At 47.3% G+C, this 25,478-nt stretch overlaps 1 protein-coding gene across 1 annotated transcript in view; it reads left to right on the forward strand.

Moving 5' to 3' along the window:
* The window catches only part of TOP2B (DNA topoisomerase II beta), a 131,639-nt gene that overhangs the window by 82,154 nt on the left and 24,007 nt on the right, over positions 1–25,478 (forward strand). The window contains exons 12-21 of the mRNA XM_065399709.1: positions 1,194–1,351; positions 7,757–7,882; positions 17,145–17,255; positions 17,346–17,451; positions 17,638–17,747; positions 20,087–20,179; positions 20,277–20,391; positions 22,598–22,719; positions 23,602–23,750; positions 25,147–25,378. Coding sequence (XP_065255781.1) covers positions 1,194–1,351; positions 7,757–7,882; positions 17,145–17,255; positions 17,346–17,451; positions 17,638–17,747; positions 20,087–20,179; positions 20,277–20,391; positions 22,598–22,719; positions 23,602–23,750; positions 25,147–25,378 — 1,322 coding nt within the window. The remainder of the gene's footprint in view (positions 1–1,193; positions 1,352–7,756; positions 7,883–17,144; positions 17,256–17,345; positions 17,452–17,637; positions 17,748–20,086; positions 20,180–20,276; positions 20,392–22,597; positions 22,720–23,601; positions 23,751–25,146; positions 25,379–25,478) is intronic.

Here is a 25,478-nt window from a genome sequence, read left to right on the forward strand (position 1 = left end):
AACAGCCCCTTAGCCTGAGCCCCACGAGCCCGAGTCAGCTGTCACGGGCCAGCTGTGGGTTTCTAATTGCAGTGTAGACATACTCTTAAAGTCCATCTCTTAAATTTTCAGAGCCTTGTTCATTTTCGAAATACGACTGTTCAAATCATCAGATTCAAAAAGGCAACCTGCTAAGTCAGGGAGAGACTCATATTACTGTGAGGAATCTGGAGAGCACAAGGCCTCTCTCTTTTCTGAGGAAGTTATATATGCCTTTTTTTGAGGTTTAGGATTAGTCATTTTCTCCAGCCACTGAGAGGGTCATTAGTATCTGAAGAATGGATTAGGCTCCAGAAGAGTGGAACTGACATCTGGCCTTCCTTCCAGGAAAGATTCCTATGAAATATATAAACTATTTGCAGCCCTAGCAATGAAGGAGGAACAAGAGAGAATCATCTTGTTTTAATACGTTAATGCTTGTGGAGAAGTCCCAAATCTGAGGCTTTTCCCTAGGCAAACAAGTACTCTTGTCTTGTTGTTCTGCTTCTGTCAGATGGAGGCAGAACACTTGAATTATGGCTTGGTTCCAGAGAAGATAGAGGGGGTACCAATACTTTGATCCATTGAGCAGCTTCCATGTGTTTGCGCTTTTGCATGTGGTTACCCAGTCCAGACTTGTGGATTCTGTGTGTATGAGAAAACCAGACGTAATGAGGGCCAGGGGAAGATGAAGTTACTTGTATAAAAATTATGCAGATATATGGGTGAGGGGGATGAATAACCTATCTTTAGTGTATATATGCATATATATAAGTGTATGTCATTTGTAGATAGTGTAGGGCTGCAAGACAGCCACCCAGAAGTGGCTATTCAATCAAAGATATAACAGCCACTGCTCCTCTATTTTCCTTATGCAGGAGTTTTGGGTCCCTGGATTTGTGTGAGACACCTCCACCCTCTTCCATTGCATCCATCTTCCCCTCCACACCAGCCCATTGCTGGGATGAGAACCTCCTCAAAGGAGGAGTGGGTGGGGAGGTTGCTTCACTCCTACTGTGGAGCTTAAGTGGTATGGACGGTCTCACATCCTGAGTGAAATTCACCCTGTATTGAAGAATTATCTATCGTTTTGGTTTAGGGAGAAAACCGGTAATTTAGCACAAACATATTTTCTGATTTGCTTTGTTTCCTGCCTTTTTCCCACCCCTCTCCAGGTGGCAAACATTCTTTGGACTGCACGTTGATTTTAACAGAAGGAGACTCTGCCAAATCTTTAGCTGTATCTGGCTTAGGGGTCATTGGACGAGACAGATATGGGGTATTCCCACTCAGGGGTAAAATTCTCAATGTTCGGGAAGCTTCTCACAAGCAGGTAAGCAGTACTGCCAACCCCCAATGTTAAAAAATCTTGTCAGCTTCAGTATATATAATGGCTTAAAAATTGTGAAATTTTAAAAATAATGATTTTTGGTGTGTCTTTATTTGATGTTTGAGCCTTCAGAGTTTGCATTTTCAAAAGGTTCAGCAGATGTGAGGGTTAGAAACTTACTTTTCTTCTTCGAGTGATTGCTCCTGTGTATTCCACAGTGGGTGTGCGTGCTCGCCACGTGCACCGGTGCCGGAAGTTTTTCCCTTAGCAGTACCTGTACTGGGGGAGCACCGTGGCGACCCCTGGAGTGGTGCCTGTATATCGCGCTATAAGGGGAGCCCCGGGCTCCCCCCACCCTCAGTTCCTTCTTGCCGCCAGTGAAGGTAGTCGGAACTTTGCGCTCCAGCTCCGCTGCAGCCTTTCTTCCCTAGTGGTACCGTACGTCGGATCGTTCTCAGTGTTAGCTTGGGCTCGGGGCATGCCCCATGCCCCATGCCCCAGGCTTCAAGTCATGCGACTCCTGTCGCCGCTCTATGCCCAGGAGCGACCCTCACGCTGAGTGTCTTCGCTGCCTGGGTGAGACTCATATTAGCGACCTCTGCAAAATCTGTAGGTCATTCAAACCAAGAACTAAAAAGGAGAGGGACTTCAGACTTCGAGCTCTCCTAATGGAGTCAGCATTAACACCGACGCTGGTGCGCAGATCGGACTCGGCACCGGCCGCTGCGTCGTTGGTACATAGCGAGGCCCCTTCGACCACTCGGCGCCGCTCTCCCTCCAGGAAGCAAGGGAAGCCGCGATAAGGACAAGGGGGGCTGGTCCCGCGCTGGGCAGCCCTCGGTCCCCCCCCGGGCTTGAGACCTCTGACTCGCGTGGAGCGGAGCAGCCCGGTGCCATCGACCCAGACATCCCCACTACGGATACCGTCGACGCCGGAGGCGGTGCAGGCTGCAAAGGACATTATGTCTTTGCCCATGCCGAGCTCACAACCGAGTATGGGCCCCAGGTCTCGAGGCAAGCCCCCGTTAGGTGCCCGTCAGACCTCTTTGGCGAGTCGCAGCTCCCGCTCCGGGGATTGGTCTCCGCACCGCTCGACGCGCAGTGACCGCTCATCGGGGGACTCCCGGCCACTGTCAACACCGGCCAGACCCTCCGACCCGTCGTCGAGATGGGAATCGCGAGCCCCCTCTACGCCGTCCGCCAGCGAGCGCAGGCACCGAGAGAAGCGCCGGGAACGCTCCCCGGTCAGGTGTGGGTACCGGAGCCGATCTCGACGCGACAGATGTCGTCGTTCGCGCTCCAGCTCCCGCTCGACAAGACACCGGGCCAGAGACTCCCCCGGGGTACCTCGGCGTCACGGCACTGGGCTTCGTTTCGCCATCGCGGGTACTGAAGCAGCTCGTCGAGGGGGTACCGTTCCTCGTCATCGAGGTCCAGATCGCGAGAGAGACGATGCCACAGGCACCGTTCCCATCGCTCCCGAGGCACCGAACGCTCTTTGGCCACCTCAGCCTCGGCACCCTTCCTCCCGTCCTCGGGCCGTGCTGCCCCGCCAAGACACGTTGTGCGATCAGGTACCCAACAGGGTCAATGGCACGGTACCCTGTGGCAAGGACAATGGTGCCAGTGGGCACCGTGGCAGCAGCTCCCGGCCCAGCCGGGGGCCCGTTCCGTCGCATCCCAGGCTCCATTGGCCTCGTCAGGCCGCCTACGGGATAAGTCGACGGGCCAGGACTCGGCGGACCCGAGACCGGACTCCGACCTGGGTCTCGACGCCCCAGCACCTCGACTCCTCGCGTGCCGCGTCTCCGGCACCGGACGATGCCATTGTGGCACCTCTGCCTTTGGTCCCGCAGGAGGACTTTAAGGCGCACCAGGACTTGCTGAAGCGGGTGGCATCCAACCTTCAGCTACAGGCCGAGGAGATGGAGGGACCGTCTGAATCCCTCTTCATCGTTCTGTCTCCCTCGGCACCGGGCCGCATGGCCCTGCCGTTACACCAAGGTGTTGCCAATATCACCAGTTCCCTGTGGCAAGCTCCTGCCTCCTTGGCCCCTATCTCCAAGAAGGCTGAAAGGAAGTATTTTGTGCCTGCGAAGGGTCATGAATACCTTTACTCCCACCCGGCACCTAACTCGCTCGTGGTTGAGTCGGTGAACCACAGAGAGCGCCAAGGCCAACCCACGCCCACCCCTAAGAACAAAGACGCCAAGAGGCTCGATTCCTTTGGCAGAAAGATTTATTCGTCAGCTAGTTTTCAGCTGAGAGTAGCCAACCACCAGGCCTTACTCAGCAGGTATGACTTTAAGCTGTGGGAGTCTTTGCCTAAGTTCGAGCCCCTTCTCCCGGACCGGGATAGGAAGGACTTCAAGGCTCTGGTGGAAGAGGGGTCGTCGGCGGCTAAAGCAGCCCTACAGGCTGCGTTGGACACGGCTGACACGGCGGCTCGCTCCATGGCGTCTGCAATCTCCATGCGCCGGGCATCGTGGCTCCTGTTGTCGGGTCTGTCGACGGAGGCCCAATCCCTGATGCAGGACCTCCCGTTTGATGGCAAGGCGCTCTTTGCAGACCAAACGGATGTCAGGCTGCATGGGATGAAAGACTCCCGCACCACTCTGCAGACCCTGGGCCTCTACGTCCCTCCGGCAAAGGACAAGGCCAAATCGCTCCCGGCGGCTCAACCCGTTAGGGGCAGATATGAGCCCCCGTACAGAAGGCCTCGAGACCAGAAACGCAGGTCACAGAGGCAGTCCCGCTCTACCCAGCAGCCTGGTCCCTCTAAGGGCAAGAGGCAGAGAAAGAGGCGGTTTTGACTATTTACAGGGGGCACCGGGCCTGTTGCCAGGGAGACCCTCCGACCAATAAAGTTTGTGTTCTGCAACCGATTGTCTGCCTTCCTCAGGTCGTGGTCCCGTATAACATCGGACCAGTGGGTCCTCAGCACTATTGCTGAGGGATACGTTTTGCAGTTCACTTCCCCCCCTGCCAAGCCACCCGCCCCCCAATGTGGCCCTGGAGATCCCGAGCAGGTCCGCATCCTGGGTCAGGAGGTGGATTGGCTGCTCAGCCTCGGTGCGATGGAACGCGTCCCAGCACAGTTCCAGGACAAGGGTTTTTACTCCCGATACTTCCTGATCCCCAAGGCAAAAGGGGGTCTCAGACTCATCCTGGACCTGCGCGACCTGAACAGGTTCCTAACCCATTCCAAGTTCCGCATGGTGTCCCTAACTTTTGTTATCCCCACCGTAGACCCGGGAGGCTGGTACGCGGCCCTGGACCTCCAGGACGCTTACTTTCATGTCCACATTTTCGAGGGGCACAGACGCTTCCTCAAATTCGTGGTGGGGACGGGGCACTACCAGTTTACGGTCCTCCCCTTTGGCCTATCCACAGCCCCCAAGGTTTTCACGAAATGTATGGCAGTGGTGGTGGCGAACCTCAGGAAAAAGGGGGTGCAAATCTTCCCCTACGTGGACGATTGGCTCCTCAAGGGCGATTCTCGTCCAGAGGTGGAGTCCCACGTGCAGCTACTCCTGGCCACGTGCAAAAACCTAGGTCTAGTCGTGAACGAGGCAAAATCTACTCTAGTGCCCGTCCAGCGCATAGAGTTCATTGGAGCTCTCCTGGACTCCTCCAAGGCCACGGCCTCTCTTCCCCTGGACAGGTTCGAGACCCTAAGGGACCTCATTGCCTTGGTCTCCTCGTTCCTGGTGACCACAGCCAGGTTGTGCCTTCGGCTCCTGGGGAACATGGCGGCTTGCACGTACGTGGTCCGCCATGCCAGACTCCAACTCTGGCTAGCCTCCCAATTCTCCCAGGCCCGGGACGACCTGGACAAGGTCCTCACAATCCTGTCCCCCGTATTGGCTTCCCTTCAATGGTGGTCCCTTCCAAGCAATATGCTGCAAGGGGTTCCCTTCAGGGAGGCCAACCCATCCATAGATCTGATGTCCGATGCTTCGGACCTGGGCTGGGGAGCTCACCTGGGAGACGTACAGACCCAGGGTACGTGATCGACCCCGAACTTGTCCCTGCACATAAATGTCAAGGAACTCAGGGCGATACATCTGGCATGCGTGGCTTTTCTCACGCATCTCCGTGGCAGGGTGGTCAGAGTCCTCACGGACAACACCGCCGCCATGTACTATATCAACAAGCAAGGCGGTACTCGTTCCCTAGCCCTCTGCCGGGAAGCCCTGGCCTTGTGGGAGTTCTGTATAGCCCCGATATCTCCCTGAGAGCGGCTCACCTCCCAGGTATCCGCAATACACAAGCGGATCGCCTCAGCAGGGTCTTCTCCCCCCAGTACGAGTGGTCCCTCCACTCGGAGGTCGCCCACCGAATCTTCCTAGAGTGGGGAGCTCCCCAGATAGACCTGTTTGCAACCCGCCAGAACCAGCGCTGCCCACAATTCTGTTCCGGGGAGGGGTGGGGAAGGGCGTGATCTCTGACGCGTTTCTCCTGAGCTGGTCGGGCCAGCTCCTCTATGCCTTCCCCCCGTTCCCCTTCATCGCCAAGGTCCTTCAGAAGGTGAAAGTGGACAAGGTGAGGGTCATTCTCATAGCCCCGGCGTGGCCTCGCCAGTACTGGTACGGGTCCCTCCTACGTCTCTTGGCGGCCCCCCCGAGGGCGCTACCGGTCTGCCCGGACCTCCTCTCCCAAGACGGGGGACGCCTCCTCCATCCGAATCTGGCTGCGCTCCACCTGACAGCGTGGCTACTCCGTGGCTAAACAAGGAGGAGAACACGTGTTCGGAGCAGGTAAGGCGAGTCCTCCTGGAAAGCAGGAAGCCGTCCACGCGTCGGACGTATGTGGCGAAGTGGTCCAGGTTTGCCAGGTGGGCGAGCGAGCGGGGAGTTTCCCCCTCCGCTGTACCTCTCCAGTTTGTCCTAGACTACCTTTTATCACTTAGGACCCACGGTCTGGCACCGGCCTCAGTCAGGGTGCACCTCGCAGCCATATCGGCTTTTCACCCGCCGGTGCAAGGACACTCGATCTTCTCCCATCCTATAACCTCCTGCTTCCTGAAGGGCCTCAACCATTCGTTCTCGTACGCTAGACCCCCCGTGTCACAATGGGACTTCAACCTGGTCTTGTCACATCTCACGGCCCCCCCTTCGAACCAGCGGCCACGTGTTCGTGGTCGCACCTCTCGTGGAAGGTGGCCTTCCTCGTGGCGATCATGTCTGCCTGACATGTCTCGGAGCTCAGGACCTTAACCTCAGAACCCCCCTATATGGTTTTCCATAGGGATAAGGTCCAGCTTCGCCCACACCCGGCGTTCCTCCTGAAGGTGGTTTCCACCTTCCACATGGAGCAGAGCATTTTTCTCCCTGTGCTCTGCCCTAAGCTCCACTCCTCTAGCGAGGAATGCTGCCTCCACACGCTCGATGTGCGTAGGGCGTTGGCCTTTTACCTGGATAGAACTAAGCTGTTCCGGAGATCCTCTCAACTCTTTATTGCCTCGGCCGAGCGGGCGAGAGGGCAACCTATCTCTACCCAGCGCCTCTCCCGCTGGATTACCTCGTGCATACGCACATGTTATGACCTGGCAGGGATTCCCCTGCCTCCTGTCATTAAGGCCCACTCTACGAGGGCTCAGGCCTCATCAGCTGCCTAGGCCGCCCATGTCCCCATTCAGGTCATCTGTAGGGCAGCCATGTGGGCTTCAGTTCACATGTTTACTTCGCATTACACGATCATCTCCCAGTCTAGGGACGTTGCCGGGTTCGGCAGGGCGGTACTTCGTCCCGAACCATTGTAAACTCCTACCCACCTCCAACAGATACTGCTTGGAATCACCTACTGTGGAATACACAGGAGCAATCACTCGAAGAAGAAAGGACAGTTACCTGTTCCGTAACTGACGTTCTTCGAGATGTGTTGCTCCTGTCTATTCCACACCCCGCCCTCCTTCCCTTCTGTCGGAGTTGTCCGGCAAGAAGGAACCGAGGGTGGGGGGAGCCTGGGGCTCCCCTTATAGCGCGATATACAGGCATCACTCCAGGGGTCGCCGCGGTGCTCCCCCAGTACGGGTACTGCTAAGGGAAAAACTTCCGGCACCGGTGCACGTGGCGAGCACGCACACCTACTGTGGAATAGACAGGAGCAACACATCTCGAAGAACGCCAGTTACGGAACAGGTAACTGTCCTTGTTATTGAAATCTGAGATTCCCACCTAAAAAAATGACTTTTGGAGCTGGGGCTTCCAGAATATATAAAATATTGCAAAACTTGTGATAAAATAATAAGAGTTGGCAACATTGGGTTAGGAAGAACAGCACCTGAACTAAGAGACTCTTAAATATGGGGAACTTTTGGTATAGCTGACGTAATATTAAACAAATATCAAGGTATCAACTCATCGTGCTTTTTTATCCCATGCTGAATCTCTGCTTTTTACACAGATTATGGAAAATGCAGAAATCAATAACATTATCAAAATAGTTGGTCTGCAGTACAAGAAAAGCTATGAAGATCCAGAATCTCTAAAATCCTTGAGATACGGAAAGATTATGATCATGACTGATCAGGTTAGTTTGAGATATGCAGGTTTTAAAAACACAAAACTAAGATATTGTAGAGTCTTTGGTTTTTCATTTTTGCTAGTTTTGTAGGTATCACTTTTACCTAGCGTTTGCAGAAGGAGGGCACAAACCTGTGCAGAGAAGCTCCCCACTGCTTGATGTTCCTTGGGGGGATGATTTCCCTATAACCACTGTTTCTTCTTCGAATGGAGTTCCTGTGGGTGCTCCAGTTTAGGTGATTGTGCACCCTGTGCCTCTAGTTGGAGAATTTTGACAGCAGTACCTGGCTGGGCCACACATGCACTCTCCACGTCTCAGGCCTGCAGTGGCAATTAACTGGTGCTGAGCGGCCTCCTTATCCCCCAGTTCCTTCTCAACTGCCCTTGGTCCGAGTTGGATCTCCAGCAGTGCGCTTGCTCGCCTTACCTCAGACTTAGTTTAGTTAGATTAGTCAAGTAGTTTAGTGTAGTTATCTTAGTTGGTTAAGAACCTTTTATTTCTTTTTCTCCCCATTTTAAAAAAAATATATAGGGGAGAAGGCAAAAACCCCACATTTATTGAGAATACAGCAGTTAGCATATGCTTTTCAAACACACCATGCTCACACCATGCACACACACAGAGTCCTGCCAGTTGATGTTTATAGTTACGAGTCCAGAGTCTGGATCAATCTAATGGCCAGCCAGATTGGTCGCAGAGGGGAGCCAGGCTCTGTCGGTTGCGATCCGATGCTCCTGGAGTAGTGGCAAGACGAACCCAAAGTCCCATGGCAAAGCACCCTGTTCTTATAGTCTTTTTTTCTCTGTTGAAGTCTATGGATTTTGCTATGTCAGTTTCTGACCGGTTACTTCTTAATTGGAGTTATCTTTTGATGTAAGCATTCCAAAACATCTCCGAGGGGGTCATCCTGTCCCGGATTTGATTTAATCAATTGTCTTTAGGGGTGCCAGCCTTACGTCAGGGTCGTCAATCTGCCCTTTCTTCATTATGGATGCGCGTTGATGGTTCTCTGGTGTCATTAAGTCTCTTCACTCCTTCTTCCTTGACTATCTGGCTAGAACAATGGCCTTCACACCTTATCTTTTCCTGATGCATGCATTCCTCATTCACACAAACAGTCTTTTACAGAGACCTTTGAGAGCAAAAGACATTGTAAATTAAGCCTTCCTAAATCTTATAATCAAAACAATTCACACTGGGGCCCAGGCCTTCAACGTTCCTCTAATCTCCTTAACATAGACACAATACAAGATCTTGCCTCTTACTTACTAAACCTTAAAACAAAGAAATGTATATTTAACTAGAGTGCCTAATTTGTAATACATTAAGGCCTTGGCTACACTCGCGGATTCACAGCGCTGCCGCGGCAGCGTTGCCGCGGCAGCGCTGTGAAGCGCGAGTGTAGTCGCGCCGCCAGCGCTGCGAGAGCTCTCTCGCAGCGCTGCAAGTACTCCACCTCTCCGAGGGGAATAGCTTGCAGCGCTGCGAGCGAGCGTGCAGCGCTGCAGGCGCTGATTACACTGGCGCTTTACAGCGCTGCACTCGCTGCGCTCGGGGGGGTGTTTTTTCACACCCCTGAGCGCAGCAAGTGCAGCGCTGTGAATTGCCAGTGTAGCCAAGGCCATAGGAAACCATAGTAGACATTTATAACTTATCCTAAAACAAAAGGGTGACCATAATCAGTCATAAGGATTGTTCTGGTCTGTCCCTGCCTTAACATCAGTACAGACACTGGCAATCTGTCAGATGCATATCTACCAAAGTCCCAGAGGGTCATTCCTTTCTGCTATTCAAAAAGGGTGGCTGGCAGGAAGAAATCAAATCATACATTAATTCTCATAGTACAATTATAAAATCCTGCCCGTACGCCGGAACCTGTTCAACAGGGACCATTGGCGATGGGGCAGGTCAAAACCAGGTGGGCAAATTGTGGGGTCGGCGACGAGGGACTGGTTGGGGATTATAACAGATATCCATTCCTCTCGCCAGAGTGTTTCCGCCCTAACATCCTGGCATGGCGGATGAGACCATAATGGGCGGCGGGATGGCAAACGTGCAGCTGGTGGTTTAAAAAGGTCATTGTGCAGCGGCAGGCTTGAGTTGGTGCGTACTTTCTCCAGTAACTTGCCAGTGGCAACCTCTCATCTGATATGAGGAGGAGCAATATTGCTCAGAACTGGAAGCCATGGGAGTGGAGTCGGACGCAGGGTGCCGGAGATGATACGCATGGTGGCATGTAACTGTGTATCCACCAGTTTGGTGTGTGACAATCGGCTCCATACTGGTGCGCAGTACTCCGCCACCGAATACAAGGTGGCAAGAGCTGACTTCTGCAGAGTTTGAGCACGAGCACTCCATGACAAACGTGACAGTTTGCTAAGAAGATTGTACCGCATCTTAACTTTAGCTGCTGTCTTCTTCAGGTGGGCATGGTAACTCAGTGTGCGGTCTAAGGTCACACCTAGATAAACCGGTTCTACGTCATGCTTCACCTTCTGACCATTCAGATAAACATTCAGTTCTCGGGTTGAGCTGGCATGATGAAGATGGAACAAACTGGAGACTGTTTTTATGACGCTTGGCTGGAGGCGCCAAGTCTTACAGTAGTCAGCTAACTTTATCATGTCCCGGTTTAAGGTGGCATCAAGCTTGTGGAACGTCCGGGCCTGGGTACTGCAACATATGTCATCTGCGTAAATGAACTTTCGTGACTCCGTTGCTGGCAGGTCATTGATGTAAAGGTTGAACAGGGTTGGTGAAAGCACAGAGCCCTGGGGTAACCCATTGCTCTGTCGTCTCCAAGCACTCATTTCCTCTCCCATATGGACTCTGAACTGCCTATCGGGGAGGAACAGTTCAACGACGCCTGTGACCCAAGGTAGCAGGACCCATGATACCTTCACGAGCAGGCCAGTGTGCCATACCATATCGTACGCCACTGTTAGAGCGATGAAAACAGTGCCTGTTTTCAAGTTTCTCTGGAGGCCATTTGCAACAAATGTGGTCAGCACAAGTACTTTGTCGCATGTGCTACGGCCTCGGCGAAAGCCGGCTTGGTCAGAGCTCAAAATTCTCTCCACGTCAGGTAATATGCACTGTAGGACCAAGCGCTCCAGAGCCTTGAAGCACACCGACAATAATGATATGGGACAATAGCTAGATGCTTGACTTGGGTCCTTTCCAAGGTTTTTCAGGAATTCTGGAGATATGTTATAGCCCGCAGCTGTTCCACACTTGATGCTACCTAGTGTCTGTTCCAGTTCTGTTATAGTGAATGGTTGTGGGCAGCTTCTGATCTGGTGTTCATGTTTAAACATACGCCATTCGTTCCTCACTTGTCTTTGCACCTGTTTCCCCAAAGGTGCTCTGGCCACTTTAAGTAGGTGTCCAGCTACCTGGTTGGGTGTCACTGTCACTGAGGGTCAGCAGAGTGCAGGTGGCTGCTGCGCTGCTCCAAGGCGTTGGAGCAGACTCCAACACTTGCGTCTACAGCGGGTAAAGCTCATCCTCTCAGTCGTCTCCTCCCATCTGGCTTGGCGAGCAGTGTCCAATGATTCAATCAGATGGTCAGCGACATCTGGGTCACCAGATGCCTCATACCGCTCGAACGAGGCAGTGCTCTTCACATCGAGACAAGGGATGTAGACCGGGCAGCAACCGCTTGGGATGGCTCTGCAGGCTGCTTTGTAGATAGCACCACAGAAGCGAAGGTAGGTCTCATTTACCGAGATATGCTGGGCTGGTTTGTCACCACTCTCTTCTCCAGCGCTTCCCGGTATCTTTCGGAAGTTCCACTGCTTCTTTTTGGAACTCTTGACAGCTGGAAATTGTAGCCCGATATGGATCAGCAACGGTCTGTGTTGGCTGCGTGGGAAGGTATCCAAAACTTGGCATGTTGCTGGGTGAGGGTGGCCATGAACTGAACTGACCCAGCACAAGTCAGGAGAATAGTCACGATCTCATCTAGAAGAATGGAACGTGCCTCGCTGCTTAGCATCATGGATAAGGGCGAGGTCGTTTCGAGATGCCCAGTCTGCAAGTTGTAAACTGTTGGTGTCAACCTCCTTATACCCCCTAGTCTGTGTGATGGCTGTTGAAGTCTCCGACGTAGACAGCTGGGTGTGGTAGGCTTGGTAGAATCTGTTGGTTCCAGCTGACGCTTGGAGGCTTGTATACATTTGCCAGTCAGAAACCGCCAACCTGGATGGTATCACAGAATTCAGTAGACATCAGCTGAATGGCATCTGCAATATCAGACCGAACGTATGTGGCTCGGCCATGCTTCGGGTGTGCCACATGGCACAGCAGGTCGAAGCCGTCATACTGTAACGCCCGGCTTCGGCAGTTGCCACGAGTAGTCATCTGGGACTACATACTGCTACAGTGAAAGGCAATCATCCGTTGAAAATCTATGGCTTTATATTGGGCTAATCACAACTTGTTGAGTCACTGGAGAATGATGTATCCCTTGGTGTATTCACCACAAGAAAGTGTACAGGATTCCACTGGGAAAGGAAGCTTCTTTTTGTAGCAGTGTGCTACGCTGTAGGGTGCTTCACTGTAGGTATGCTTGCGCCGCCTTGTGCCTTTGATCTGAGATTTCTCATAGCAATGTCAGTTCAGCCAATGCATGTATGTTATGCCGTCTCATGCTCTATGCTGTTGCTATATAGCACTGCATGGGTGAACCACCTTCAGTTCCTTCTCAACTGCCTTGGCCTGAGATGGAGCCTTAACAGTTGTCTATGTTTAGTTTTACCTCAACTGTCCCCTTAGATCTTTTAGTAGTTAGTTTATTGTAGTTGTCCTTAGCAGTACTTAGTACTAGTTTTAGCTGTACTAGTTTAAAAACAATTTAACAAAAAAAAAGTATATTAGTTTCTACCCTCCTGAGAGATTTTTACTTTACTGGGAGGACATGCCCGGTTCTCTTGGTTTCAAAGGTTACCTGTTGTGCTGGGAGGCAATCCCAATAAGTGACGGACAGTCCTGGTGCATCCATTACCACTGGGAATCTCCTGTTTCCCAGAAGTGCAACTTATGTCTGGCATTAAAATCTAGAGCCAGAAAAAAACAGGGAGATCAAACTTTGATTCTTCATGATGGAGATCTCACTGCGCCCAGCCTCTGTCCATGGCCAGGGGATCCCCCCATATGCTGGTCACTGAGTAATCCGCTGCCTCCCCTGTCTCCAAACCACACTCCTTGATGGCATCTAAGAGGAGGACCCAAGATTCCTCTCATAAGACTCCCAAAGGCTGTCCCCCAAGTTCTCCACATAGGGAATCTACCTCAAAGAAGTCGTGGTCTCTGATGACTCCAGATACTTTGGCACCCACTGCTCTCCAATCTGGTACCTATGAGGCTGCCGGTTCCTCAGGTACCAAAGGCGCTGTCAAATTCAAAGACTGTAAAGTTCTGGGCTCAGTTACTGTCATCGGTTACTGTCAACAGAGCGAGGCGGCAAGAAGAGCGCTGCCTTTTCTCACTCGGTACTGAAGAAGCCTGCTAGGGCTCCATCTCGACACCCCTCGGAGCAGTTGAGATTTACGATAACGTCAACTCACTTCAGCACATGCCATGGACATGCTACTGACAACACTCAGTCAGCTACTTTACAATTCAGAATTGCCAGCTACTAAGCTTTATAGGCAAAATATAATCATACAAATTATACCAAGCTGAACTCATTTATTGAGCATCTACCAGCAGAACATAGAGAGCAATTCCAGGCAATTATTGCAGAAGGCCAGCTGCTCGCCAGAACATCTCTGCAGGCCTCCTTTGACTGTTGATACTGCCACCCGGTAGATGGTAGTAAACTGTTCGCTGACAGCATGGACCAATCTCTGCACTTTTTAAAGGACTCCAGGGCTACTTTGTGTTCTCAGGATCTATACACCTGCCCAAAAGAGAAAGTTTAGTAAGTCCCAGATGGCACAGAGATCCCATCCTGCCCAGTTCTCAAGCTCTCAGAGATCAAAAGAACCTCAACACAAGAGACAGCGGTTCCAGAGAAGAAAACCACCAACTTCTCAACCTTTGACCTCACAGCCTTCTAACACCAAGCACCAATTTTGACAGGGTGGTTGAGTCCTGAGTTACCATCCTCATTCTTACCAGCTGCATTGATTCACCTGCCATCCTTACCACTTCCAGTGGGCTTGGGAGTCAATCAGTACAGATAAATGGGTTTGGGAGATGATATCTGTAGCATACTCCATTCACTTTACTTCTGTTGTGGCTGCCAACATCCCTTCCCCGTCCCTCTTCAGGAACCCCTCTCACGAGAACCTTCTACAACAGAAAATAGGCTCTCTCCTACTCTTGGGTACTATAGAACTGGTTCTGTAGCAACACAAAGGAAAGGGGTTTTATTCCAGGTGTTTCGTGGTTCAAAAAAGAACAGCAGTTGGAGACCCATCCTAGATTTAAGGCTACTCAACACCTTTGTGAAGGCAAAAATTCAAAATGGTGATGCAGCAATAATTCCATCACTGGACCAAGGGGATTGGATCTCAGCCCTACATCTTCAGGAGGCATATTTACATATAGGTAGGGCCCTACCAAATTCACGGTCCATTTTAATCAATTTCATAGTCATGGGATTTAAAAAATAATAAATTTCATGATTTCAGATATTTAAATCTGAACTTTCACGGTGTTGTAACTGTAGGGGTCCTGACCCAACTCTGAAGGCAGCAGCGTGGAAGTAAGGTATGGTATGGTATTGCCACCCTTACTTCTGCGCTGCTGCTGGCGGGGTGCTGCCTTCAGAGTTGGGTGCCTGGCCACCCAACTCTGAAGGCAGCACAGAAGTAAGGGTGGCAATACTGCAATCACCTTACAATAACCTTGTGACAGCCCCCACCCCCACAGCCCTCTTTTGGGTCGGGACCCCAGTTTGAGAAACGCTGGTCTCCCCTGTGAAATCTGTATAGTACAGGGTAAAAGTACACAAAAGACCAGATTTCACAGGGGAGACCAGATTTCACGGTCCGTGACACATTTTTCATGGCCATGAATTTGATAGGGCCCTACAGATCCATCAACTACACAAAAGATGCCTATGCTTTGCTGTTGGTCAGGACCACTTTCAGTACAGGGTGTTCCTTATCAGCCAACCCATTCACCTCCTGATCTTCCACCCTGAACCTCACCTAGGCAAAGAAGAGGCGCTCTTACACACACCTGAGGTCAGGACAGCCCTGGTCTTCTATCTTGACAGGACTAAGCCTTTCAGAAAGACTTCCAAATTATTTGTTTTGATCACAGACAGATCAAAAGGGTCCGCAATCTCTAAACGAAGACTTTCTAAGTGGATATCCAACTGCATAGTTGTTGCTACCAATCTTGTAATCTCCAAACACCCTGAGACATACAAACTCACTCTATGAGGTCTATTTCCACCTTGTAGGGAGTGTGGCCCTCCCTCCCTGTTACTCTCTGAGGGAGGCCATGCCTCCTCACTGTCACATACCTGTAAAGGGGAGTTCAAAAGGGGGGAATTAGCTGCACTTAATGCTGTGGCCCTCCTGCCAGGCAGAGCAGTACAGCAGTCTATGAGTTCCGGGCCCTCGGTCAGGGCAGGGCAGCAAACAGTTAGTAGTCTCTGGCCTGCAATCAGGGCAGAGCGGCTAAGCAGTCTGAGCCCCAGGGAAGGGTGAGCACCAACAGAATCTAGGGGCTCAGGCAGGAGTGAGCACCAGCACAGTCTAGGGGCTCAGGCAGGGGTGGATGGTAGTGTACCACAGGCTTCCTGGCCTAAGATGGGGTGCTGCCGCCCCAGGGGTGGGGTGGCAGGAGGTAGGGGGACATGGGCCTGCCTGACTCCACTGCATACCAGCCCAGGGCCCTAACAGTGGCGGAGTGGTCTGCCACTGGGTCAGCAGGGATCCACCTGCAACGTGGTGACCTTGTATCAGACCAACAGTCAAGCAAACGGGTGTTTAGTTCTCTTGGGCTACTTCCTACATCCCCGGGGTTTGGTACCTCTATACTGTGGGGGTTGTCTGACGTCGCAGGAAGCTCTGGCCAGTCCTCAGGAGGCAGCCCTGGCAGCTCCTCTGCAGGCTTCAGCAACAGGCGGGATGTGTCTGTCTCCTGTGGTGGCTCCAGCCCAACTGAGCTGCAGGGCCCGTCTTTTGTACTTCCGCTTCCTGTCCCGCCCTTCCGCTTCCAGCGGGGCAGACATGGCTCTCCTGGTTCTGCCCACCAGGAGGCATGTTGTGGTCCCTTCCTGTCACTCCCTGAGGGAGGCCACACCTCCTCGCTACACACCTCTACAGCCTTTCTCAAAAATGTTCCCATCGTTGAAATATGTAGAGCTGCGACTTGGACTTCTATACTTAGTTTGCTGAGCACTATGCAGTAACTCACAATTCTGCTTCCGATGCAGCATTCGGATCAGCTATACTTTCCTCTATATTGGACTCAACTCCAAAGCCCCCTCCTCCTTAAGAGGAACTGCTTAGGAATCACCTGGTAAAGCACCCACAGGGACACTATTTGAAAGAAAAAGAAATGGTTACTCACCATGTGCAGTAACTGTGGTTCTTTGAGATGTGTGTCCCTATGGGTGCTCCACTGCCCACCCTTGTTCCTCTCTGCTTCGGAGTTCTCTGCTGTGGAGCATCATGGTAGACAAGAAACTGAGGGTGGTTCACCTGTGGAGTGCTATAAAACAATAGCACGGAGCCTGAGGGTGAGTAACATGCATGAGCGGGCCGAAAGGACACTGCTATGAGAAATCTCTGATCAAAGGCACAAGGGGGCACAAGCACACCCAGAGTGAAGCACGCATAGGGGGACACATCTCGAAGAACCACAGTTACTGCACAGGGTGAGTAACCATTTTGTTAAATTGCTGCTGACGCTGCTGAAGAGCCCTATCAACAGAACCTGTCCCGGGGATCCATTCAGCCACTCCCCTTTCCGTTCAAGCCATACACTTCTGCATCTATGTTGTCTTGCTGCTGATGAAAAGAAGGTTGTAGGTACTTTGTGCTTTGGCAACCACTCTCTGAGGACTTCTGCTACAGGAGGTCTTGTCCCCTGGGCTATGCTTGCACAACCCAGAACTGAAACTACCCATTTGATTAAATGTTTTCCACTAAAAAAACATTGCTTCATTCTTATCCAGGTCAGTGAGATTTGTAAGTACTGACGCGTTGACTCCTTAATCATACATTGTCTTTGTTTTTGTCATTTCACTTGCGCTGGAGCTAATATGCCGTATTCACTGATATTGTTCCTTTTTCATATTTAGGATCAGGATGGATCTCACATAAAAGGCTTGTTAATCAACTTTATTCATCACAATTGGCCATCTCTTTTGAAACATGGTTTTCTTGAGGAATTCATTACTCCCATTGTAAAGGTACAGCTTATACTGACAATATAAAGTTTTGATGTATTGTAGATAACATTATAAAAAAGGCTGACTAGGTATATTTTTGTTATTTTTAAGGCAAGCAAAAGTAAGCAGGAACTTGCCTTCTACAGTATCCCTGAATTTGATGAGTGGAAGAAACATATGGAGAATCATAAAGCATGGAAGATAAAATACTACAAAGGTTTGTTTTAAAAAAAAACACTCATGGACTTGAAAAAGCAATAATTGGGTGGTGTCTGTTTGTTTTAGTAAGCAGTAGTAGAATAGTTTCTGAAGTTATTTCAAAGTCAATCCCAGTAAATTGTTAGAGTACATGATAATTCAAATAGTATGATTATGTAGTAAATGTTTTCTCCTCATCATGCAGGTTTGGGTACCAGCACTTCTAAAGAAGCAAAGGAATACTTTGCTGACATGGAGAGACATCGGATCTTATTCAGATATGCTGGTCCTGAAGATGATGCTGCCATTACACTGGTAAGAACTTCTAAAACTCCTGGGCGCTATGTTTTATGAATGTCATCACTTGCAGCAAGTATTGGGTCAAGAAATCCTGACTCTTAGTGTACAGTGGTTACTTACTTTATTTTTTCATTTTTCAGGTTATTTTTTTGATGTTTGAACAATATTACAATTCACATTCAGGGGCTGGGCCTTGTGAACATCTATCTCACCACCTGACATTATGCAAGGACATTACAACAGTTCTTAAAGGGATACTGACAATATGATTTTTTTAATTAACTAATTTCAACAAAAAGTTTTTTTTAGCTCTGTTAGTGTCTTTTGGTGAAGGGGCCTGCAAATCTGAAGTTGTAGGAGGTGGAAGGCAGCAAACTCATATACTCATTTAATCTCTTTCAGACTCCACCCTGGCAGCTCCACATTTCTCTTTAGGAGTAGGTTTTTTGGAGGATGGAAGTGGGGCCTTCTAGGGCTTATATGGTTGGACTACTAAAAAGAGTTGTACTGGATTGTATCAGAGCAGAATAAAATGAATTTTTAAAGTTCAGATAATTTTTTTGGGTAGTTTACTGAATGATTTATAAAATGGAAATACAATAGCATACAGAAAATTATTGCCACATACATTGTCTTTTAAAACATTTTTACTCTGTGCTGGAGAAGCATGACACACCTAGACGGCACAGATAAACGGACAGTCTGTGAGCCGGAATTGCTCGTCCCAAAACACACAGGACCAAATCCTAGCTCTTTACTCTGTCTCTACTCAATCTGTGTGAAAACCAAGGACCAGATTGCTCCTTTCTACAGTAAAACTTGAAGGCAATTAGCTAAGGGGGAAGGAAAAGTTCATGACGATAACCTACAAAGGTTGTCCTCCATTGGTCTAGTTGGAAAGGGGACAGATTTGGCCACTTCCCTCTCCCCTCACAGAATGGTCTGTGCGGCCATTGGGATCCACAAAAGGCCTATACTTCTGAACTGGATTTGTATCCCTGGCATCTTCCTGCTCCTTAGCAGCACAATTCCAATGAAGCTGTGCTATCAGGAACTGTCCCTGACTATGGCTACATCCTGGACTGAATTACCTAGGGTTGGATCACGAGGGTCATTGTCAAGCCAGTGTGTTAAGTTTTGGATTTGGTCCGGTCACAGAAATGAATGTTATGTGGCAACTGTTTGAACCAGGTAGTTAGTTAGTTAAACTGAAATTTTAATTCCAGAAAAAGAAGTTACATGCTTTTCTGAATACATTTTTTCACCTAGGGAAACCAGTGAGTGGCGGTTCTAATCTCAGATATGCATGCATTATTACCACACCGTATAAAAAAATCTACTTTTGTAGTTGAATAAGCAGTATGGAATTTTCACATAATATATTAATATGCACCTGCATATCTCAGTTAGAATTGAGCTCAAAGTTACTAGTGGCCATATTGCATGGTTGTCATTTACTTTTCATAATTATTAGAACACCATTATTTCTGTGTTTCTGAATCATTCACTCTTATGGGACAAATCTTACCCAATCCCTCTCCCATCCATGTGAGTGTGAAAGATAGTATAATCAAAGTCATTCTGTTGTGTGGGGTAATGAGGGCAGGATGCATGGAGCCTGCACCCCCTGGATTTTTCTGTGTTCTCTGTTTTCTGTGGTTGGTGGTTGGCTGGGGGAACAGTGCATCTGGTGGATTTGCAAGTGTGTGGATCCACTCTCACCCCCAAATATGGAGTGAGTGATCAGCAGTTATGGACGGTGGTATTGCAGCCCTGTGGCTGTTGGAACAGACTTGGGATATAAGCTTACAGGGGAAAGAGAGAATATCTCTTCTGACAGCTACAGAATTCTCTAGTTCCAAAGCCATTTATTTAAGCTTCATATTGGTATCAGGCTGTGGTTCATTGGGCTCTACCTTGTAATCTGTATGTGAGAGAAGCTCACAGCTACTTAAGGTTTAACTTGAAAGTAAAGTTCTACTCTGAAAAGAGGGAGTTTTTTCTTTCAGTAAGGCCTGCAAGATCCACAAGGCCAGCAAGGCCTGTGTGGATCTCAAAAAGTATTGCAAAGCTCAAGAACCTGCTGATCAGAGAACTGCCAGTTTGAAAACCTACCAACAATAAATGATCTGAGTATAATGAGAGTAGTTTGTTGTGAGCGGGTATACAAGAGTATATGTATTTAAATAATTCCTCTATTTGAGCAGCAATTTATACAGATTGTTTTTATAATTTTTACCTTTAATAAAAGTTACTGCATGTTTAAAAGAACCATACAACATTTTACAATAATTATTAAAATTACACATGGGTAATGCTGTATATGCTAATAAGACGAACTGAAATATTTGCAGGCCTTCAGTAAAAAGAAAATTGATGACCGAAAAGAGTGGTTAACAAACTTCATGGAAGACAGAAGACAGCGTCGGTTACATGGCCTTCCAGAGGTTAGTTCTAAATGAGGAGAAGAGGCCTGGAGGATGATGGCTAAAATTAATGCAGTTTCAATGTTGAAATTATACTGATATATACATTTTCTTTTAGCAATTTCTGTATGGTACAGCAACAAAGCATTTGACTTACAATGACTTCATTAACAAGGAGTTGATTCTCTTCTCAAACTCAGACAATGAGAGATCCATTCCATCCCTGGTTGATGGTAAGTAGATATTCATGGTGATTTATAAGGATGTACCTTTTTATCCTTGTCATTTTGAAGGATATGACTGTATTTGAAAAGACATTGGTACTCTGAGAATGAATTTTTGGAATTAGTGAGAGAAATTGAGAACCTGTATGTTTCTGCTTCATTACGTTGCCTGTAATGTACAGTACTGAGTTGTCTCTTCTCTGAAGTGAAACTAGAGGCAGCTCAAGCTGTAGTTTAACAACCTGTCCACTTGGCCAAACCTCATCCCTGTACTGTGCAGGTGCTCTACTTCTGTTGCAAGTGTTCCTTTCTTTCAGTGCTCATATTCATCAACATTCAATTCAAATTAGCAATAGGGAGCGGATTAGGGTGAAAGTCCTGTCCTCTCCCCTTTTCACATCAAGGACAGTGTTTTGGAGGCATTGGACCCATGCTGGCATATTTCAGGAATTCTGTCAGGTTCACCACCATTTCTCTCGTGGAGCAACATAGACATGCAAAGAAGCACCCCAGACACAAAGCATGCTCCATTTGTAAAGCTCACAGCAGGAGAAGGAGATATATGCCTATCCTGTTTTCAGCCCATGTACTCTTGCTCAACCAGGAAAAAGGGGCTTGGAGTCTCATAGGTGGGATGGGATTTCCCCTTTCCCTCAACAACATAAACTTCACAACAAAGCACAAGGTGTGCTTAAGACAGGTGATACCCAGAGAGAGGTACACACAGACTGCCATTCTCATTCAGCTGCAATAGAGAAGAACCCTTAATCAGACAACTTCTAATTTAGGTGAGAAGCCTAAGGTTCCTTGCTCATAGTACTTAAATGGGGGCTAGCCAGCCTGGGGGAAAGACTGATATCTTTTCCCTTCATGCAAAGGTAAACCTTCTACTGCTCCTTCTCTATTGACCTCTTTTTAGATGAGGAAGAATAGCATACAAGCTCCCAACCAAAAGCATCCAGGGAAAGCATATGCAAAAATCTCAAAACCCCCTTAAGGGTGGAAAAGAGAGTATTTGATCGTGTAAATAAAGACCGTAACATTGTGCATTTGCACAAGGGGTTGAATGGATCACATTAATTCTGGCATGTCTTAACTTTTGAGTGCTTGACTTTGCAACCTTAATGTTCTTTTAACATAACTTTTGTATGTAATTTTCTCAGTTTTTAAATAAAGCAAACTGAAAGAAATTCCATCATGTGGAACCATATTCATCCCCACATAGGTTATCAGTGGGGTTGGAACTTTTATATCCACAGCACAAACCTCTACTGCCTGAGAAACAGAAAACTGGTAGCAATAGTAGGCTGGTGTCCTTTATGTAGATGAGTCACTAGAGAGGAATGACATAGTTTGCTAGTGGATTTTATAGTTACTTTCTAGATAGCAAAAGAGTGTTTGGCACTCAGGAAACCTGGGTTCTGTTCCAGGTTCTGGATGGGAGTGTGTTTTAATGGTTACAGACCCTTCTGCACCTGTCCCCACCCTACTCCTGTTGCTACTGTAGGGTGGCCCTTTACCCATTCTAGCCTTTGTCCCTCTCTGCTCCTAACCCCTCTTTGTTTGAGTCTGCCTACGTCCTGCTCTCAGGCTGTTTGGACACTTGCAGGAGAGCACTGAGAGCACAGGGGAGACCTGGCTCTCAGTGCTGGTGCCCAGCACCACGATAGACCCCAACAGCTGTGAGCAACAATCGCAGGGAAAGTCTGCAAAGCCTTGGGTTGGAGCATGCTCAGTCCATATGAAATGTTCTTAAAATTTAGCTGCCAGCCTCTAACAACAGATGTATGCAGAGCATGTGCAAAGGGCAATTTTCAGAAATAACTCAGCCATATTTGGGTGGATTTTCATGGGGAACGCAAAACTCACCTTTCTGAATCCAGGGATAGGATTGAGATTTAGCAGGATAGTGTGGGGAATTATTGAATGCTGCATGTTAATATTAAGTTAATTAGCCAGAAAACTTCAGTTTCTATTGCTGTCTCTTTTCATCAGCACAATGTTTGCTTAGAGTTGGTTAATATAAATGTGTTCTTTTAGACTGTGTTTATGAATTTGCTAAATATTGTATAGATTTATTTTCATTCAACATAACATTTATCTCCCTTTCAAAAGAGATTAGAAATGTGTTCTCTTAGAGAGAGAGAGAGAGAATTTATCATTTTAAAACGGGGTGTGGGTGTGTGTATTTAAAAAGCATTATTCTTCTGAACAGGTTTTAAGCCAGGGCAGCGCAAAGTTTTGTTCACTTGCTTTAAGAGAAACGATAAACGTGAAGTTAAAGTTGCTCAACTGGCTGGTTCTGTTGCTGAAATGTCAGCCTATCATCATGGAGAGGTGAGTATGAAAAACGGGAAGGATGTATTTTTTCTATATAGAATATAGGTGAATTTTGTATTTCGTCAAAAGCACTTAACGATTGACCAAGAGTCCTACTAGTAGAAGTGTTCAGAACCTTTTTAAGAAAGTGAAGCAAATGGAATCCATTTTGATAAGAAGACAGTTTTATTCCTTCATGCACAGCCATGTCCCAAACAAAGATTCTAGGCTGTGGGAAATTATGCTGGGGCAGCTAGTTAGTGGACTTGGACCAGGTCTTCAGTCATGCCAACTGTATACCTGACCATGTTTTAGACTTAGGCAGGAAAGACAAATTGTTTTTATGCAAAAGTAAAGAAAGTAAAAATGGGATTTTGTGGTCTCTTTCCAGAACATTTTGAAATTGTCTGATACAGTTTCTTGTGTTTAATAAGATTAACGTATTTGTTTTCTGGCCTTTCTGGTATTTATCTGGAATATTAGCGATACCACCAAAAACTAGCATTGTCAAAATATAAATATAAAAATATATGTTCAAAAAGCCACCATCATCATTTTGTGGGAGAGGAGGGATGGTGCACAATCTCCTGTACACAGAAGTGAGTGTTTGAAAACTCAAACAAAACATGTGTGAGGGTAGGGGATGAGAAAGTAATGCATATGAAAACTTCCTTGTACAGAAGGACAATGAGAGAGAATACAATATTTTAACAGTTGAACTACAGATTCCCTATTTCTGTAATAAATTATAGCCTTCCATTTTTCAGAGAGACCATGTTTGAAATCAGAGTAGAATGAGTCATGGATTATCTGGCAATGAAAACCTGTTATACTTGCTGATTAGGAAAGAATACAGTTTCTTACATTGAATAGTAACAATGTGTATGTATTTTCTTCCAGCAAGCATTAATGATGACTATTGTTAACTTGGCTCAGAACTTTGTTGGAAGTAACAATGTTAATCTACTGCAGCCTATTGGTCAGTTTGGTACCAGGCTTCATGGTGGGAAGGATGCTGCCAGCCCTCGTTATATTTTCACAATGTTAAGGTAAAAGCTTGCTCAAAACAAATTAAACTAAAAACACAAATTGCCTTTGCACTACAAGATTTACAAGCATGTATTTGTTTGTGAGCATGTATGTAAGAGACCGAGGAAATCAAGTAGCTGGGTGTGCTCAAATTCCTGATTTACATGTGCAAATACATTTTTTGTACACATAGATTTTCCTGCTAATTTTGTGAGAATAGTACTTGAGGACTTAAAAAAAAGTTAGCTGTACAAATTTTACTTTGAATCATAAGGTTACAGATTGAAAAGACAGATCATCCAGTTCAACTGTCAGTCTTCAAAAATGGAACTGTGAGATTTCATATTGTGTCTTTCTGATTCCACATAAAATGTGTTACAGTCCTTTTACCCATGAATTTATTTCTATGTGGCAGCCTTACAATTCAGTATAGGCTTTGAAAGTCAAGCTGTGTTGTTTTCTCCTTCCACATGGCTAGTATTTAGCTTCTGCAAACAAAATTATGATCTCAGTTGCACCTGTGCAACCACAATGTAAACTAATGGGATTTCCTAAGTATAATTGAGAATATAATTTAAAGACAGTGGAGTGGCCTGGAAGTAAATTAGAGTGTAGATTGGCAGACAGAATTTGTTCCCTATAGTAAATCCAGTCTGATTGTAAATGTTACACTATGTGGCTTCTACCATTTCTCTTAATAAATTAGTTCACATTGATATTGAGCCTTAATTTCCTTTTGTTAATTTCATTTGATTATTCTAGTTATACCCCCTTCTGCATGAATATCAGTTTTGGATCCCTTCCACATATAAATGTTTCTATGGTACAGTACTTTAATAGATTTAATATGTTCTCCAGTTCATTTGATCCATATGTGCTAGGAGACTGATTTGCCTAGTTTATTGTGCATAATTGGCAAAGGGCCCACTGATGAAACCTCTGTTCGCAAAGTGTTTCATGGACTGTTGAGGCTGTCATGCCTACAGTTAAGCTTGACTTTTTTGGTTTGGTTTGAAACTGTGAATATTGCTGTTTTCTGACTGTCTGCTTGACTTACCTCTAGTCTTTTGAGTGAAGGTAATGAAATACATGAGTCCTGAGTACTTTAGTGTACCCGATTTCTGTATGTTTTAAAAATTGGATGGTAAGATATATGCACACGTTGCCACAAAAAAAAAAAAACACCCCAAAAAACTCGAGTACCCTGTATTTATTATGAACAGATGAAGGTTCAATAATACCACTGTCCTTGTTTCAGAAAACAGTATTTTCAGCTTCATAATGACAATTAAAAAGAGAGAAAGTACAATTTTTTTAATTAGATGAAATTTGGGCCCATTAATCTTCATAGTGTAACACGTTTTTTGACTTACTGGACTCTTGTTAAATTATGTTGTTTTCTTCTTTTTTTCAAAGCTCTTTAGCACGGCTGCTTTTTCCTGCAGTGGATGACAACCTGCTTAAGTTCCTTTATGATGATAACCAGCGCGTAGAACCAGAGTGGTATATTCCCATCATTCCCATGGTTTTAGTAAATGGTGCTGAGGGAATTGGTACAGGATGGGCTTGTAAACTTCCTAACTATGATACCAGAGAGATTGTGAACAATGTCAGACGAATGTTGGATGGCTTGGATCCCCATCCTATGGTAATGTAACTCTCAGTGTATGCTGCTATTTTTATGTTTCCTAAACAAACCTGAGTTTTGCATTTATAAAGAGCATCTTATATCACTTTAGAAACACATC

Source organism: Emys orbicularis, chromosome 2 (genome assembly GCF_028017835.1).
Source record: "Emys orbicularis isolate rEmyOrb1 chromosome 2, rEmyOrb1.hap1, whole genome shotgun sequence".
Taxonomy (NCBI): domain Eukaryota; kingdom Metazoa; phylum Chordata; order Testudines; family Emydidae; genus Emys; species Emys orbicularis.